This window comes from Oncorhynchus keta, chromosome 1 (genome assembly GCF_023373465.1).
Source record: "Oncorhynchus keta strain PuntledgeMale-10-30-2019 chromosome 1, Oket_V2, whole genome shotgun sequence".
NCBI classification, from domain to species: Eukaryota; Metazoa; Chordata; class Actinopteri; order Salmoniformes; family Salmonidae; genus Oncorhynchus; species Oncorhynchus keta.
In genome coordinates, this window is record NC_068421.1 from 74,552,692 (window position 1) to 74,570,349 (window position 17,658).

The 17,658-nt window shown below is 43.1% G+C and overlaps 2 protein-coding genes across 3 annotated transcripts in view; one reads left to right on the forward strand and one right to left on the reverse strand.

Annotated features, from left to right (window-relative positions):
• The window catches only part of LOC118393086 (ecotropic viral integration site 5 protein homolog), a 61,870-nt gene extending 54,092 nt beyond the window's left edge, over nucleotides 1–7,778 (reverse strand). The window contains exon 1 of one of the 2 annotated variants that reach the window (XM_035785378.2): nucleotides 7,495–7,778. The gene's annotated coding sequence lies outside the window, so the exon portion shown is untranslated. The remainder of the gene's footprint in view (nucleotides 1–7,494) is intronic. The other variant, XM_035785397.2, reaches the window with a different exon arrangement.
• Nucleotides 7,779–11,804: 4,026 nt separating this feature from the next.
• On the forward strand, nucleotides 11,805–17,308 carry LOC118393149 (60S ribosomal protein L5-like). Its single transcript, XM_035785515.2, has 9 exons — nucleotides 11,805–11,861; nucleotides 12,582–12,728; nucleotides 13,393–13,462; nucleotides 13,611–13,726; nucleotides 14,159–14,293; nucleotides 14,950–15,152; nucleotides 15,702–15,879; nucleotides 16,814–16,902; nucleotides 17,149–17,308. Exons 1-9 carry the CDS (start codon nucleotides 11,805–11,807, stop codon nucleotides 17,249–17,251), a joined length of 1,098 nt encoding a protein of 365 aa, XP_035641408.2. The 3' UTR covers nucleotides 17,252–17,308.
• Nucleotides 17,309–17,658: the final 350 nt, after the last annotated feature.

The window sequence follows — 17,658 nt, forward strand, 5'->3', positions numbered from 1 at the left end:
TCCCTATACAGTGCACTATGTAGGAAATAGGGTGCCATTTGGGAGGTAGCCTCCTACTGGGAGCCAAGAGTAGGATGTAAGGGCGTGAGATAGGCTCCTTCAGCACATCCCCAATGAGTCATACCAGGCAGAACTAACTGGCAGGAGAAAAGATGAATATTTGGGATTAAAATTGAAAGGGAAGGAAGAGAGAGACAACCTGTTCGAGGGTTCAATGCTTCAGATCCACATGTTGTTGTAGTAGGGTACAGTGTGGCTGGATGTGGCTCGGATAGACAACTCACTCTAGCGGACATCACCTCTGTGCTGTCGGCTCTTGACTGAAAATAATACCAAGAGTAGGCCTAGGCCTATGCAATTAAATAGTTGAAAGGGTTGCTAGTGCACAGGTGGTAGGCTTCCCCTACTGATATTCCTCTCAGCAGCTTGGCCTATGCAGTCTTGAGTCTCCCCTACATAAATCCTCAGTAGGTGCAGCCAGTGATCATTTCCTCCTTTGTTAAGCCAAGGAACAGAGGGGTGAATGGGGCCCGACTCCGAAGCAGCATCCCAAATGGCACCCTATTCCTTATATAATGGACTATATAGGGAATAGGGTGCCATTTGCAACCCAGCCAGAGAAGCATTCAGCATGGCTAATAAAAGACACAGCAAGGCCTGATTCTGAAGTCTGAATAAAGGGCTCCTCAGCAAACCAACATTGCCATTGAGATCAGGGAACTAAAACTCACAAAGAGACTGAGAAAGGCATCTCCTTATCTGTGCTTGGGGACTAAGCTTACAGCAGACAAGAGCAATGTACCCAGTTCCACGCTGCTGAATAGACCAACATGGCACTATTAAACGAACTAGGATAAGCCTTGAAAAGCAGAATTTCCCTTATGTTTTCTACAACGTAAAACAAATCCAGCTTTCAATTAAGCCTATTTTCCTAACTAATTAAATGCAGGGCTCTACCGCGCAACCATTTTACTCCCATATGCACCTAAATATTCTGCTGTGCGACCTGGAATTCTTATTTAGGAGCACCAGTGCACCCAGAAAACAAAAATCACCCAGATGATAATTGTGGCAATGATAACTTCACTGTACTGCAGCCCGAGTGCCATGGAGAATACACAGAGTGCAGATTTGTGACCGTCACGCTTGCACCATTACTACAAAGAAAGCGGCTTGTTACCGCAAATATTTTTCATTGTGCTTCTCAATTTCTTTCTGTGCTCCTACTTAGGCGCACATGTGATCCTTGAAAACAAATAAAAAGTCCATGTAGAGCCCTGACATGCTGTGAATTATCATAACTTTTTCAGTAAATAAGCATGAGGAAATTCAATGTTTTGCTTTAATCCATTGCTGTCACTTCTGGATGAGAAAAGAAAAGAGAACCAAATTTTATTTGTACTGCACTTGCACACAAACACACTTTCTCCACTGCACACAATAAGAACTCAAATCACAGTGTGGCACTGTAGGGAGATTAGAAAACAATTTTAAAATGTGGGCCACCTTCAGAGAACATACAGTGGCACGAAACCCTTTGGAATTACCTCAATTTCTGCATAAATTTGTCATACGATTTGATCTGATCTTCATCTAAGCCACAAGACAAACAGTCTGCTTAAACTAATAACACGATCATACGTTTTCATGTCTTTACTGACCACCGTGTAAACATTCGCAGCACAGGGTGGGAAAAGTATGTGAACCCTTTGATTTAATAACTGGTTGACCCTCCTTTTTGCAGCAATAACCTCTAACATTTTCTGTAGTTGAGGATCAGACCCGCACAACAGTCAGGGGGAATTTGTTTACCAGTCCTCTATACAAAACTATATCAGTTTGGCAATATTATTGGGATGTATGGTATGAACCGCTCGAGGTCATGCCACCGCATCTCAATTGGGTTGAGGTCAGGACTCTGACGGGGCCACTCAAAAATACATATTTTCTTCTGTTGAAGCCATTCTGTTGATTTATTTCTGTGTTTTTTGTCACTGTCCTGTTACATCACCTAACTTCAGTTGAGCTTCAATTGGCGGACAGATAGCCCTACATTCTCCTGCAAAATGTCTTGATAAACTTTTCTGTTGATGATAGCAAGCTGCCCAGGCCCTAAACCGTGATGCTCACACACACCATGATGCTCCAGCACGGTTTTGATGTTGGTGTGCTGTGCCTTTTTTCTCCACAGTGTTGTGTGTTCCTTCCAAACAACTCAACTTCAGTTTAATCTGTCCACAGAATATTTTGCCAGTAGCGCTGTGGAACATCCAGGTGGTCTTTTGCGAACCTCAGACGTGCAGTAATTATTCGTTGGACAGCAGTGGCTTCTTCTGTGGGGTCCTCCCATGAACACCCTTCTTGTTTAGTTTTCTACGTATTGTAGACTCATCAACAGAAATGTTAGCATGTTCCAGAGATTTCTGGAAGTCTTTAGCTGACACTCTAGGATTCTTCTTAACCTCAGTGAGCATTCTGCGCTGTGCTTTTGCAGTCATCTTTACGGGACCGACACTCCAAGAGAGTAGCAACAGCGCTGAACTTTCTCCATTTATAGACAATTTGTCTTTCCGTGGACGAATGAACATCAAGGCTTTTAGAGATACTTCTGTAACCCTTTCCAAGCTTTATGCAAGTCAAACATTCTTAATCTTAGGTCTTTTGAGAACTCTTTTGTTCAAGGCATGGTTCACATCAGGCAATGCTTCTTGTGAATAGCAAACTCACATGTTGTGAGTGTTTTTTTTAATAGGGCAGGGTAGTCCTAACCAACATCTCCAATCTCATCTCATTGATTGATTGGACTCCAGGTTAGCTGACTCCTGACTTCAATTAGGTTTTGGAGAAGTCATTAGCCTAGGGGTTCACATACCTTTTCCAACGTATACTGTGAAAGTTTAAACCATGTATTCAATATAGACGAGAAAAATACAATAATTTGTGTGTTATTACTTTAAGCACACTGTTTATCAATGGTTGTGACTTAGACGAAGATCAGATCAAATTTGATGACAAATGTATGCAGAAATCCAGTTAATTCCAAAGGGTTCACATACTTTTTCTTGCCACTGTACATTCCAGGGTGCTTCCAAAAGTGTTCTATGGGAAAGGGGATGCTTCCAAAAGTGTTCTATGGGAAAGGGGATGCTTCCAAAAGTGTTCTATGGGAAAGGGGATGCTTCCAAAAGTGTTCTATGGGAAAGGGGATGCTTCCAAAAGTGTTCTATGGGAAAGGGGATGCTTCCAAAAGTGTTCTATGGGAAAGGGGATGCTTCCAAAAGTGTTCTATGGGAAAGGGATGCTTCCAAAAGTGTTCTATGGGAAAGGGGATGCTTCCAAAAGTGTTCTAAAAGGGGATGCTTCCAAAAGTGTTCTATGGGAAAGGGGATGCTTCCAAAAGTGTTCTATGGGAAAGGGGATGCTTCCAAAAGTGTTCTATGGGAAAGGGGATGCTTCCAAAAGTGTTCTATGGGAAAGGGATGCTTCCAAAAGTGTTCTATGGGAAAGGGATGCTTCCAAAAGGGTTCTATGGGAAAGGGGATGCTTCCAAAAGTGTTCTATGGGAAAGGGGATGCTTCCAAAAGTGTTCTATGGGAAAGGGGATGCTTCCAAAAGTGTTCTATGGGAAAGGGGATGCTTCCAAAAGTGTTCTATGGGAAAGGAGATGCTTCCAAAAGGGTTCTATGGGAAAGGGGATGCTTCCAAAAGGGTTCTATGGGAAAGGGGATGCTTTCCCATAGACAAGCCAGTCATCCACAAGCTCAGTCTCAGTGGTGTGATTCAAATCTCAAGTCACACTCCCCATGAGGGATAAATATTTTCCATAAAATCTAACAAGTTTCAATACCAGGAATAATTCATATTTCTCCCGAGAGTCTCATGAAATACCGCAAAAATCAAAGTGCCCATCTTAAGCACCGCATCGATTATATGCAACACAGGACACGCTAGATAAACTAGTAATATCATCAACCAAGTGTAGGTAAGTAGTGATTATGATTGATTGTTTTTTATAAGATAAGTTTAATGCTAGCTAGCATTAAACGTAACAGGCAGTCTCCCCATGGATTGCAATGAGAGGAAGGTGGTTAGAGCGTTGGACTGGTTAACTGTAAGGTTGCAAGTTTGTATCCCCCTTGCTGACAAGGTGAAAATCTGTCGTTCTGCCCCTGAACGAGGCAGTTAACCCAGTGTTCCTAGGCCGTCATTGAAAATAAGAACGTGTACTTAACTGACTTGCCTAGTTAAATAAAGATTAAATAAAAGGCTAAATCTGTGTCCAAAAACACAGATTTCCGACTGCTATGAAAACTTGAAATCGGCCGACCTCTAAAACATACCCTCGTAAAACTGACCATCCTACCGATCCTCGACTTCGGCGATGTCATTTACAAAATAGCCTCCAACACTCTACTCAACAAATTGGATGCAGTCTATTACAGTGCCATCCATTTTGTCACCAAAGCCCCATCCATATACTACCCACCACTGCGACCTCTATGCTCTTGCTGGCTGGTCCTCGCTACATTTGTCACCAAATTCACTGGCTCCAGGTCATGTAAGTCCTTGCTAGGTGAAGCTCCACCTTATCTCAGCTCACTGGTCACCACAGCAACAACCACCAGTAACACACGCTCCAGCAGGTACAGTGTATTTCACTGGTCATCCCCAAAGCAAACACTTCCTTTGGCCCCCTTTCCTTCCAGTTCTCTTCTGCCAATGACTGGAATGAATTGCAAAAATCACTGAAGCTGGAGACTCATATCTCCCTCACTAACTTTAAGCGTCAGCTGTCAGGGCAGCTTATCGATCGCTGCAGCTGTACACAGCCTATCTGTAAATGGCCCATCCAACCAACTGCCTACCTCATCCCCATATTTGTTTTTCTGCACACCAGTATTTCTACCTGCACATATAAATCACTCCAATGTAAATTGCGAAATTGTAATTACTTTGCCACGATTGGCCTATTTATTGCCTTACCTCCTTGCTTCATTTGCACACACTGTATACAGATTTTTCTATTGTGTTATTGACTGTACGTTTGTTTATCCCATGTGAAACTCTGTTGTTGTTTTTAGTCGCACTGTTATGCTTTATCTTGGCCAGGTCGCAGTTGTAAATGAGAACTTGTTCTCAACTGGCCAACCTGGTTAAATAAAAGGTGAAATAAAAAACTTCTGCATATGTGACAAAAAGTTTGATTTTATATCCCCAGCCTAATTGTTACAAAATATCCAAACGGAGTTTCAGTGAAAACAAAAATCTGACATTGCTTGATCTAGACATGTCCCCCACTCGTCTCAAAGCAGTGTGATGGCGCAGTCCCAATCAAAACGGTGCTGAAATTATAATCTAGGTGACCACATACGACTATTGCTTTTGGATATGGTTGGATATGACTTTGAGTTTCAGTACAAACAAGAATTTCACACGCCTTCAATTGCATTACCGTACTTTATTCCAATATTTTCATCCTTCAGCTAACTATAACTAAGGTGAGTTTTCCACTTTATCTAGGCCCAATGACTGTTTCCTCACTACGCTGCCGGCCGCCTCCGCAGAGCTGTTCTCAAAACCAGTTTAAATAAATAAATATAGCCTACTGTTCTATCTTTATTTTCTTCTTTTTTTTTCAGGTTCAGGCTCATTTCATTTCTGTGATCTCGGGCCAGGCCTGGGCTCAGGCTTCAGGTCACCGGGCTTGCGTTGAACTGGGATTGAATTTTCAGTTCTGATTAGACCTCTAAACTGCATCCGGGTCTTGTGTGCGGTCCGGCATTGTCAATTATGCGTGTGCTTAGTGTGAAGCAAATTCTCTAGGCTAAAGGCTTCCATGTAACAACCTGTTTAGATGTGCCGTTTTATCTTTTGCCTATCTGCTGCTGCTCATGTTGTGTATTTTGTGGAATTACATTAGTGCTACATTGGTGGAAAATGTAAACTTATTTCCTGGGTCTTGTCATTTCATTTTTTCGGGAAATGTGAAGAGTTGTCCCTCTCCCGGGATACCGGTGTTAATCGCTTCTCCCCACTACTCCTAGCCAACAAACAAGCCAAGAAATCACTGCAGTCACATGGCATGAATGTCTGGACTGGACTGTGAGACAGCAGGACAGACCAGAATGTGATTGTATTACAAAGCGCTTAACCTTAATGTCTAAAAACAGGTGTGCCTGTGAGGGGTAGTTTCCTAGTGTTATCAACTAGGCTCGGTATAAGCTACAACGTGGTATAATAGGGAGGAAGATTTTTATCTTTAGTCGATCAGTGAAAAAGGAGGAAGAAACATGTCAGCTCGATACAGCATTACTAGCTAATACCCAGCATAGCAACAGATGACTGCATGCCTGGATCAGCAGTTAAGTGGATCATGAGTAAAGGGGATCTTCAGCACCCACTGCGTCCCAAATAGCACCCTATTCTCTAAATATTCCACTACTTTAGACCATAGGTTTCTGGTCAAAGTAGTGCAACATTTAGCGAATATGGTGACATTAGGGTTAGGGTAGGGTTGAGGAGGGTTCCTGCATAGTGAGAGTTCCTGCATAGTGAGAGTGCAGCTATGTTTACTTCCAAGGCTCAGATGGAAAACGTGGGGGTTGTAGAAACATTTCAGCAAGGATTTCATCTAGCACCTATGATGAAAATTCTTTGGTGTGCTTACATTCCATGAAAAGTAAACAACCTAAGAAAAGGCGAATGGAAATTCAATGTCCTTGGCTGGCACAACTGACACTGACTTATTTATCACTGTACACACATAATTGGATGGCTGTACAGTGGAGGTAACTGTTGCAGTTCTCTCTCTCTCTCAGCCAATTACTTAAATTACAGGAGTTTGTCATCCAAGGAAACCCTCATTTTAATAATTTAAAAGACCTCACATGGAAATTGACTGTGGTGGACTAGAAAGAGATTTCCTTCAATTAGATATGCCGTCTCGGAAGTGTAAAACTATTAGCAAATAAAACATTTCAGTTCCACCATTGTGTGCCTAACGTTAACTTTACTATGACAGTAAAACGTAACTAACGTGTACAGCAACTGAAATGTGTATAACGGGGGTTGTTTCTACAGTCATTATAAATGAGGCGTGAGTTTGTTCGCTGTTCACATTATAACTAATTGTCTGTTAAAGTTCATTGGATTGCTACAGGATTCAGTAAACATTTTGCATGAAGTTAAAACTAGCAATGATTTATGAATTCATAGCTAACCGTTGTGCATATATTCGATGAGCTAACAGCTTATGAAAGTTGCTAACGTTAGTTAGATTGCTAGCTTAGCTTGTTGTAATACCCAAACAAGTACCTATTTAGAGACATAAAAAGCCTACCTGAAATACAGTGCTCTATATACCAACATACGAAACACATTTTTAGCTCCATGCTATTTCCAAACACTTTAAAACGTTAGCTAGCTAGCTACTGTAGTTAGTTAGCCAAAGCAACAGCTCCTTGCTCATAAAAAAAAAGTCTGAACCGCGCTTACCGTGCCTAGTCGCGTTTTCAACCCTGAGAGATAAACATTAACTTTCCATTGGCCAAAGTACAACAGCACAGACTTGCGCAATTTAATTTAAACAAGTTCAATAGCCTGGTTTCGGATTTATTTTTAGGCCGAGTCTCCTAGTTAGCTAGCTGATTCCACCAGGCAACAGCTCCACGTCCAAACAACCCATCGAGCCGAATACGTGTACACAAATCGACAGCCAGCTCGTGCCAACAAAAGGGCAGCTCCAATGTTTACATCTACCGTACAGAGCATGCGTCACGTTGGTCGACCTGAAAAACCCAACTACCGAAAAATAGTACACTACTACTGCCCTCTACTGTTTATTATATTACCTTACACTTAGCTACAGTAGTTTAAATAACAAACCTTCAAGTTCCTTGATCAACTATTTGACCTCTTTATAAACTCTATAAACCTAGCTATAGCTAGGTTTTTGACAACAGACTTTTGAAAAATGTATCAAGTTCATGTCTATTATTTCTTGTTAGCACAAAACAAAATACACTATCAGACATTTAAGTCATTTAGCAGACGCTCTTATCCAGAGCGACTTACAAATTGGTGCATTCACCTTATGACATCCAGTGGAACAGCCACTTTACAATAGTGCATCTAAATCTTTTAAGGGGGTGAGAAGGATTACTTTATCCTATCCTAGGTATTCCTTAAAGAGGTGGGGTTTCAGGTGTCTCCGGAAGGTGGTGATTGACTCCGCTGTCCTGGCGTCAGAGATCATAAACTGGGTGGTTCGAGCCCTGAATGCTGATTGGGTGACAGCTGTGGTATAGACAGTTTTCCATGGGTATGACAAAACATTGATTTTTTCTGCACTAATTACGTTGGTAACCAGTTTATAATAGCAATAAGGCACCTCGGGGGTTTGTGATATATGGCCAATATAAGGGCTAAGGGCTGTATCGGCCACATACTACACCCCCTCGTGCCTGATTGCTTAAATATAGACCCATTTGATAATTGTGTATGATGCTTTTCACGTCATTAAAAATAACCTAAACAATATCATATAATACAATAAAAATCCAATCAAATTGTATTTGTCACATGTGCCGAATACAGCAGGGGTAGGTAGACCTTACAGTAAAATGCTTACATACAAACCCTTAACCAACAATGCAGTTTTAAGAAAATACCCCCAAATAATAATTTAAAAAGTAAGAGATAAGAATAACAAATCATTCAAGAGCAGCAGTAAATAACAATAGCGGGGCTATATACAGGGGGTACCGGGACAGAGTCAATGTCAATGTGCTGGGGCACCGCCGCCTAGGTAATTGAGGTAATATGTACATGTAGGTAGAGTTATTAAAGTGACTATGCATAGATACAGGTCCTGGATGGCAGGAAGCTTGGCCCCGGTGATATACTGGGCCGTACGCACTACCCTCTGTAGTGCCTTGCGGTCGGAGGCCAAGCAGTTGCCATACCAAGCAGTGATGCAACCCGTCAGGATGCTCTCGATGGTGCAGTTGTAAAACCTTTTGAGGATCTGAGGACCCATGCCAAATCTTTTCAGTCTCCTGAGGGGGAATAAGTTTTGTCATGCTCTCTTCATGACTGTAATGGACCATGTTAGTTTGTTGGTGATGTGGACACCAAGGAACTCTCAACCTGCTCCACTACAGTCCCGTCGTTGAGGTTGGGGGCGTGCTCGGTCCTCCTTTTCCTGTAGTCATCTCCTTTGTCTTGATCACATTGAGGGAGAGGTTGTTGTCCATGCACCACACGGTCAGGTCTCTGACCTCCTCCCTATAGGCTGTCTCATCGTTGTCGGTGATTAGGCCTACCACTGTTGTGTCATCAGCAAATTTAATGATGGTGTTGGAGTCGTGCCTGGCCGTGCAGTCATGAGTGAACAGGGAGTACAGGAGGGGGCTGAGCGCGCAATCCTGAGGGGCCCCCGTGTTGAGGATCAGCGTGGTGGATGTGTTGTTACCTACACTTACCACCTGGGGGGCAGCCCGTCAGGAAGTCCAGGAACAAGTTGCAGAGGGAAGTGTTTAGTCCCAGGGTCCTTAGCTTAGTGATGAGCTTTGAGGGCACTATATGGTGTTGAACGCTGAGCTGTAGTCAATGAATAGCATTCTCACATAGGTGTTCCCTTTGTCCAGGTGTAAAAGTGCAGTGTGTATTGCAATAGAGATCGCATCATCTATGGGTCTGTTGGTTCGGTTTGCAAATTGGAGTGGGTCTAGGCTTTCTGGCGTAATGGTGTTGATGTGAGCCATGACCAGCCTTTCAAAGCATTTCATGGCTACAGAGGGGAGTGCTACGGGTCGGTAATAATTTAGGCAGGTTACCTTAGTTTTCTTGGGCACAGGGGGGCTATGGTGGTCTGCTTGAAGCCTGTTGGTAGTATTGCAGACTCAGACAGGGAGAGGATGAAAATGTCAGTGAAAGGGCCTCCCGAGTGCCGCAGTGGTCTAAGGCACTGCATCGCAGAGCTAGCTGTGCCACTAGAGATTCTGGGTTCGAGTCCAGGCTTTGTCACAGCCCGCACAATTAGCACCGCCCCATGGATGTCCTTGTCCCGTGGCGCACTAGTGAATTCTGTGGCGGGCCCGGGCTAGGTGCACACTGATACGGTCACCAGGTGTACAGTGTTTCCTCCGACACATTGGTGCAGCTGGCTTCTGAGTTAAATGGGCATTGTGTCATGAAGCAGAGCGGCTTGGTTCGGTTTCAGAGGATGCAAGGCTCTCGACATTTGCCTCTCCCGAATCCATATGGGAGTTGCAGCGATGAGACAAGACTATAACTACCAATTGGATACCACAAAATTGGGGAGAAAAAGGGCAAAAAATAATAATAATAAAAAATAATAAAATGTCAGTGAAGACACTTGCCAGTTGGTCAGCGCATGCTTGGAGTACATGTCCTGGTAATCCGTCTGGCCCTGCGGCCTTGTAAATGTTGACCTGTTTGAAGGTCTTACTCACATTGGCTGCGGAGAGCGTGATCACACAGTCGTCCGGAACAGCTGGTGCTCTCATCCATGTTTCGGTGTTACTTGCCTCAAAGCGAGCATAGAAGTTATTTAGCTCATCTGGTAGGCTTGTGTCACTGGGCAGCTCTCGGCTGTGCTTCCCTTTGTAGTCTGTAATAGTTTGCAAGCCCTGCCACATTCAACGATCATCGGAACCAGAGTAGTACGATTCGATCTTAGTACTGTATTGAGACTTTGCCTGTTTGATGGTTTGTCGGAGGGCATAGTGGGATTTCTTATAAACTTCTGGGTTAGAGTCCCGCTCCTTGAAAGCGGTAGCTCTACCCTTTAACTCAGAGCGAATGTTGCCTGTAATCCATGGCTTCTGGTTGCGGTATGTACGTACAATCACTGTGGGGACGACTTCTTTGATGCACTTATTGATAAAGCCAGTGACTGATGTGGTGTACTCCACAATGCCATCTGAAGAATCCTGGAACATATTCCAGTCTGTGCTAGCAAAGCAGTCCTGTAGTTTAGCATCTGCTTCATCTGACAACTTTTTTATAGACTGAGTCACTGGTGCTTCCTGCTTTAATTTTTGCTTGTAAGCAGGAATCATGAGGATAGAATTATGGTCAGATTTGCCAAATGGAGGGCGAGGGAGAGCTTTGTACGCTTTTTATCTCTGTGTGTGGAGTAAAGGTGGTCTATAATTTTTCCCTCTGGTTGCACATTTAACATGCTGACAGAAATGAGGTCAAACTGATTTACATTTTCCTGCATGAAAGTCCCCGGCCACTAGGAGCGCCGCCTCTGGATGAGCGTTTTCCTGTTTGCTTATGCCGGTATACAGCTCACTGAGCGAGGTTTTAGTGCCATCATCAGTCTGTGGTGGTATGTAGACAGCTATGAAAAATACAGATGAAAACTCTCTAGGTAGATAGTGTGGTTTACAGCTAATCATGAGATACTCTACCTCAGGCGAGAAAAACCTTGAGACTTCCTTAGATATTGTGCACCAGCTGTTGTTCACATATATGCAGAGGCCCCAGCCCCGTGTCTTACCAGAGGCTGCTGTTCTATCCTGCCGATGGATTGTATAACCCGACAGCTGTATGTTCTTAAATGTCGTTGTTCATCCAACACATAAACCAGCGTTCATATAATAACACCTTGTGATGTTTATTTTTGCTCTGTAAAATAATATGTTCCTATTAGCTGTAGTCTACTAAAGTCAAGGGTAACTGCAAAGTACTGGAAGCCAATCGCTACAGCACAAACTCACCTGTGGCTCATTGTTGCCTCTGACAGTAGTATCAATTCCACAGGAAGTTTCGGAATGTTGCTGTCTAGAGTGGATTACAGCAAACATGCCACACTCAGAGGTGGTGAAAGAGTAATCTCCGGTTAACCCAGAAGTAAAATCGATGCAGAATCTGCCCACGGGAGATTAGTGACAGGGAGACTATTCAATGTCAGACAGAAGATGTTGAAATAAAGGTTCGCTATCAGCTGTCCAGCTCAGACTAAAATAAGCACTTTTGCCTTTTTTAAAACAGGTGAGAATGAGGTTAATGGCAGAGCCGACTATCGTGATCCACATAAGAACAAAAGGTCATCAAAGAAACTTTTCTGGTTTTACATGGAAATTCCAGTGCTTACAAACATATCATATTTCTTATATCAGCCACACCCTTGTCTGTCCTAAAAAAACACTGACGTAAGACTCTTGCTTACACCATACTGTCTACTATGGAATGAAAATCAGACATAATTACAGAGAAACCCTCCCTTTGATGTCCCATGTGTCTTCTGTACAACATCCTTTGGGTCTGTTGTTTTAATTATAAACATGTTCCTATAGCAATGTTTATTTTTATTCAGTAGATGTTCATAATATGCATGCACACACAGCATGGCACAGTCACAGTGTGATGTAATTTGTGTTGTAGGGCACTTTGCAAATGCCTTCAATAAATGTACGTTGAGGGTTTATTACAAACCCATAAAGGAAAATACCTCAGTGATGCACATTTTTTTATCATGTACTGTTGTTGGAGACATCTTATCACCTGGTATTGCCATTGTCCACCCTATACAGTAGAGGGCAGTGTAGCATTTGTCTTACTCTAAATCTACATCCTGCTACGCGCTATTTACGCAACATGCGCAATGCAAACTTCCTTTTTCTAATGCAGCGGAGTCAAATCCCCTGTCTTTGACTCCAGGCTCCTGGTTAAGGAGACAGAAAAGACTGAAAATGGTTAGTAAAACGCCAAAATATGTTCCTACATACATATATAAGACATCAGATATGTGTTGTGTGCAATCACATGTTTTAGATGTTTTTGAAAGCCATAGATGAAGGTGGATTCCGTCCAGCTACCTCTCACGGGGGTCTATCAAACGTGGCCTAATGGCCGCCTGAATCAATTCATGCTTCCTGTAGCTCTGTAGAGATCTTCCTATCGAATTGTTTACTTTGTCTGTAATCAAGTCCAGTGATGTGAATCGCTAATAAACATGTTTATAGTGTTGCCAAAGTCGGAGTAGGGTCGAAATTAAAACTAGCCCGAGGCTAGTACTTAACACACCGGCTGGCTAGTAGAAAATGTGGTCAACTAGTTCGACAGTTGGTGAAATTGTCTTTTCATATATCGCATGGCACAGATTTTGGACCGGGATAGGATAATGTGTGTGGTCAGTGCCCCAAATCCATCCCTGTGCTGAACATCGCAAAGTAGTGCTAACTAACTGCTAGCTAGCCCATCATCGAAGATGGGCCAAATACTTGTTGTGACAATGTCTGACAGTTTGGCCACATAAAATAAACTTTCAGTGCAGCATGTGTAACGTTAGGTCTACTTTGTGTGTTGAAAAGTAGTTAGGTAGGTTTACCGACATGCTAATTTACGTTACTGTCTTAGGGTTTTGTGAAAGTGGTGAAAAATAAGTCCTACTTCAAGAGGTACCAGGTCAAATTCAGGAGGAGGCGAGGTAAGGGATTATTTGTTTTAGCACGTGATTGGAGTTGCAAGAATGCAAATGCCATGACTGTCCTGATATTTCCTTTCATACTAAAGACCCTATTCATTCCATTGATAAACCTCCATCTCACTGACTTTGGTATCCTTATTCTGCATAGAGGGAAAGACGGACTACTTCGCCCGTAAGCGCCTGGTCATCCAAGATAAGAACAAGTACAACACACCCAAATACAGGATGATCGTCCGCTTCTCCAACCGGGATATCGTCTGCCAGGTAAGATGGGGAAAATGTTGGAATTACCAGAATGGACAATCCATTTAGCAGAAACTTTTATCTAAAGCAGCTTTTGACAGTAACACATTCATCAGTAACACACAATTGACAGTTCCACATGTGGCCTGTTCGAGTCAAACCCACAACTCTGCCACCTAAGCACCATGCTCTAGTCCAGTTTAATCCACCTAGAAAAATGTGCAACTGTGTTCTCAGATCAATTCAACTAGATTGACCCCATCATTCTCACATGTCCCATGACGCTTTGATTTGAGTTAATCGGAGATGTCCCATGATGCTTTGATTTGAGTTAATCGGAGATATCCCATACTATGAGGGGTTGGTTACCAGAAATCGGTGCAGCACACGCTTATGGCTTAAATGTTGTAGACTATGTTGTCATTATTTCTTGTGTTATGTGATTTGCTTCAGATTGCCTATGCCAAGATCGAGGGGGACATGATCGTGTGCGCTGCCTACTCCCACGAGCTGCCCAAGTACGGGATCGCCGTTGGTCTGACTAACTACGCAGCAGCCTACTGCACTGGTCTGCTGCTGGCCCGCAGGGTAAGATCAGCTCTCATACACCCCTGCTCTGACCTGATGGGTCCCTCCACAGTTTTGTTCAGTTTGCAGCACTATTAGTGAATGTGTATTCTATGTTTCTACCCCATTAATGAAAGGTGTCTTTTCTCAACATCGCATGTGCCATTTACTTTCCTCAAACCTTGTTTAATCTTTTACACCGTGAACTAATTTCTAAGTTATTGACATAACTCTGGATCGTGTTCTGGATTGTTTGTTATAGAGATGCCATGATTCCCTGTATTACATGAAGTATGTCTGTTCTGCATCTGAATGGCCAAACAATCCTATTGAACCATGCATTTCTTTTTGCTCATTGTGAGGAATTGGCAGTTACAGGTGAAAGGCTACCTGTCCGTTTGACTTGATCCACTTGTTTAGCAACTGACTAATATAATATGCTGTTTAGCAGACTTAGTCATGTGTGCATACATTTCTACATTTGTATGAACATGGGAATGGAACCCACAATATTGGCATTGCAAGCATGATGCTCTACCAACTGAGTCATACAGGACCTCTGCTTTAGCCACCTACGGTGTTTCTTGCTTGCTGAGCGAGAACACACTACCAATGTTGTCAGCTTGGCTTAATACTACAACAAATTTCTCTAATCCTGTTTTTGTCTTCCCCTCCAGCTGCTGAACAAGTTCGGCCTGGACAAGGTGTACGAGGGACAGGTGGAGGTCACTGGAGATGAGTTCAACGTGGAGAGCATCGACGGTCAGCCAGGTGCGTTCACCTGCTACCTGGATGCAGGGCTCGCCAGAACCAGCACTGGCAACAAGGTTTTCGGAGCCCTGAAGGGGGCTGTGGACGGAGGCCTGTCCATCCCCCACAGGTAATTACTTCCCTGGCTTAAGAACACGTTTTTGTAGCCAGGGGCTGTATGTATCTAGTGTCTTGGCGTAAGACTGCTGATTTAGGAACAGCTCCCCCTGTCCACAATCTTATTCATTGTCATCGTAAAGGCAAAACTGATCCTAGGTCAGCATTCCCACTCGAGGCACATGATGCATACATCCCCAGGTCAAGATTTGTTTTGTAAGTCACACAGATCTGGGACTAGGCTAGTACTTCTGAAGTTGCCAGGATCTATGTGTTGCTTGATGATGATTCACTTGAGGCTGAGCAAATTGTAGTTGGTCCTTCATTTGCCCAGGTTGATGTAACATGTCCTGTTTCAAGACGGGGCTGAGAGCAATATGAATCAGTAGTTTACCAGCCAAATGTTATGTTCTTGGTGTTCTGCAATCACTCATTTCATATGGCCTTAGTGAAACTATTGGTCTTAGTGCACTGCCTATAATCCTCAGTCAATATGACTGGGTCAGTAGTCCCTTTCCGGCTGACATGGTCTTGTCCCCTCTTCCCCTTCCTTTCCCCCTAGCACTAAGCGCTTCCCTGGATATGATGCGGAGAGCAAAGAGTTCAATGCAGAGGTCCACCGCAAGCACATCATGGGTGTCAATGTGTCTGAGTACATGAGCTATCTGATGGAGGAGGATGAGGACGCATACAAGAAGCAGTTCTCTCGCTTCATCAAGAATGGTGTTGCCCCTGACACGGCAAGTTCAAAGTTCACACTGAACCCATTGTGATGTATCGGGAGGTGCCTGCAAATACGTGTATATTAGTTAAATTAGACCACAGCTGGATGGTTACGTGTTTATCTGCACTATTAGCCACTTGGGATTGTATCACACCCAGTTCTACCCGGTTTTCACTGAACCAAACTAAACCTGAGCTAGCATGGGTTGCTACTACTGCTCTGTTAAATTCTTAGGCCTCATGCCTATAAGCATACTGGGGATCATATCAGCTTATGATGCAAATAAATTCTGAAGGGAAAGTTGTGCTGAATCCCAAACCAGTCCCATGGCCTTGCGTTTGAGTGTTCACTGAGGCCTATTTAAATGTAAAACACAATTACGTCATTCAAGTCACCCGTGTGTCCTGAAGTTAATGGTTTCATTTAATTCCCTTGTCACTTAGGAAGTGTCCCTTGGAGTTGTCAGCAACACGTGACACCAGAGTGCCCTCAAAACGATTTGGTAGGGGCGAGGGCCTGGTTTGGGATTCTGTGTTAACTTACTGTCCATTGCTTCAATCTTATCAATGCTCTCTGATCTACAGGAGGGGATAGGGGTTGATTTGGAATTCTTCAATAAGTCTATGTAGTAACTGCTGCTTGATGATGATAGACTTGAGGCTGAGCAAATTGTAGTTGGTCCTTCATTTGCCCAAATTGATGTACTCAACGTTTCAAGACGGGGCTGAGAGCAGTACAGTTGATACATTTGTCATATGTACTAGTCCTAAAATACAACTGGCATCCAACTCATTCCTATCAACTGGATGTGTAAAAAAAAGTGTGTAAAGTAAAAACTATACTGCATCCAGCAGGAGCTTCTGTACTGTTGTGTTAATGTGTATTTGGTCTGGAATGTACTTTTATTTACCCACTACATGGTACTATTGTTTGCCACACTTTTCTCGCAGGTTCAGGAGATGTACAAAAAGGCCCATGCTGGCATTCGTAACAACCCAGTCCATGAAAAGAAGCCCAAGAAAGAAGTCAAGAAGAAGAGGCAAGTTGATGAGCAATTTTGGCTATTTTATATGGAATGCTGTTAGGACTAAAACCTGATGGTGAACTTGACTAGATGATCATGGTCCAAGTTGGGGTCAATTCCATTTCAATCTACCTCTTTGTATTTTAACACATTTCAGTTTACTTATTGCATTGTCCCCTGCCCTTGGCATTGTAGTCATGTTCCCTGACATTGTTAAAATGCATCGTAATGTAATAATTCTGACATGTTTGTCTCCCCCAGGTGGAACCGTGCCAAGCTCTCTCTGGCCCAGAGGAAAGACCGCGTTGCTCAGAAGAAGGCCAGCTTCCTCAGGGCTCAGGAACAGGAGGCTGCCGACAGCTAAACTCTGGTCCTAATGATGTAGGGACAATTCTTTGTTCTAATAAATCTACAGAAAGAATATAGCCTCTGTCTGTTATTGGTTTATCCCTCTATTATAGGAGCTACTGTTTGAAGTGTTACCCATACTGTTTAAGTGGTTGAGATTGTGTAGAATTGGACATGGAACTGATTTACTTACTCTCCTGATTGAAAACCATCCACCAGGGATATTCAAATATGGACCTCCAATCCAGTTTCACTGCTGATTTTTCATTTTTTCTAATCGGGAACTTATTTAGACCTGGGACACCAGGTGGGTGCAATTTAATCTGGTAGAACAAAAAACAATGCTGACCTAGCTTGATTAGAATACACCTGCTATAGACAGTGTTCAATGCAGATTTGGCATTGTTTGATAGAAATGTACAG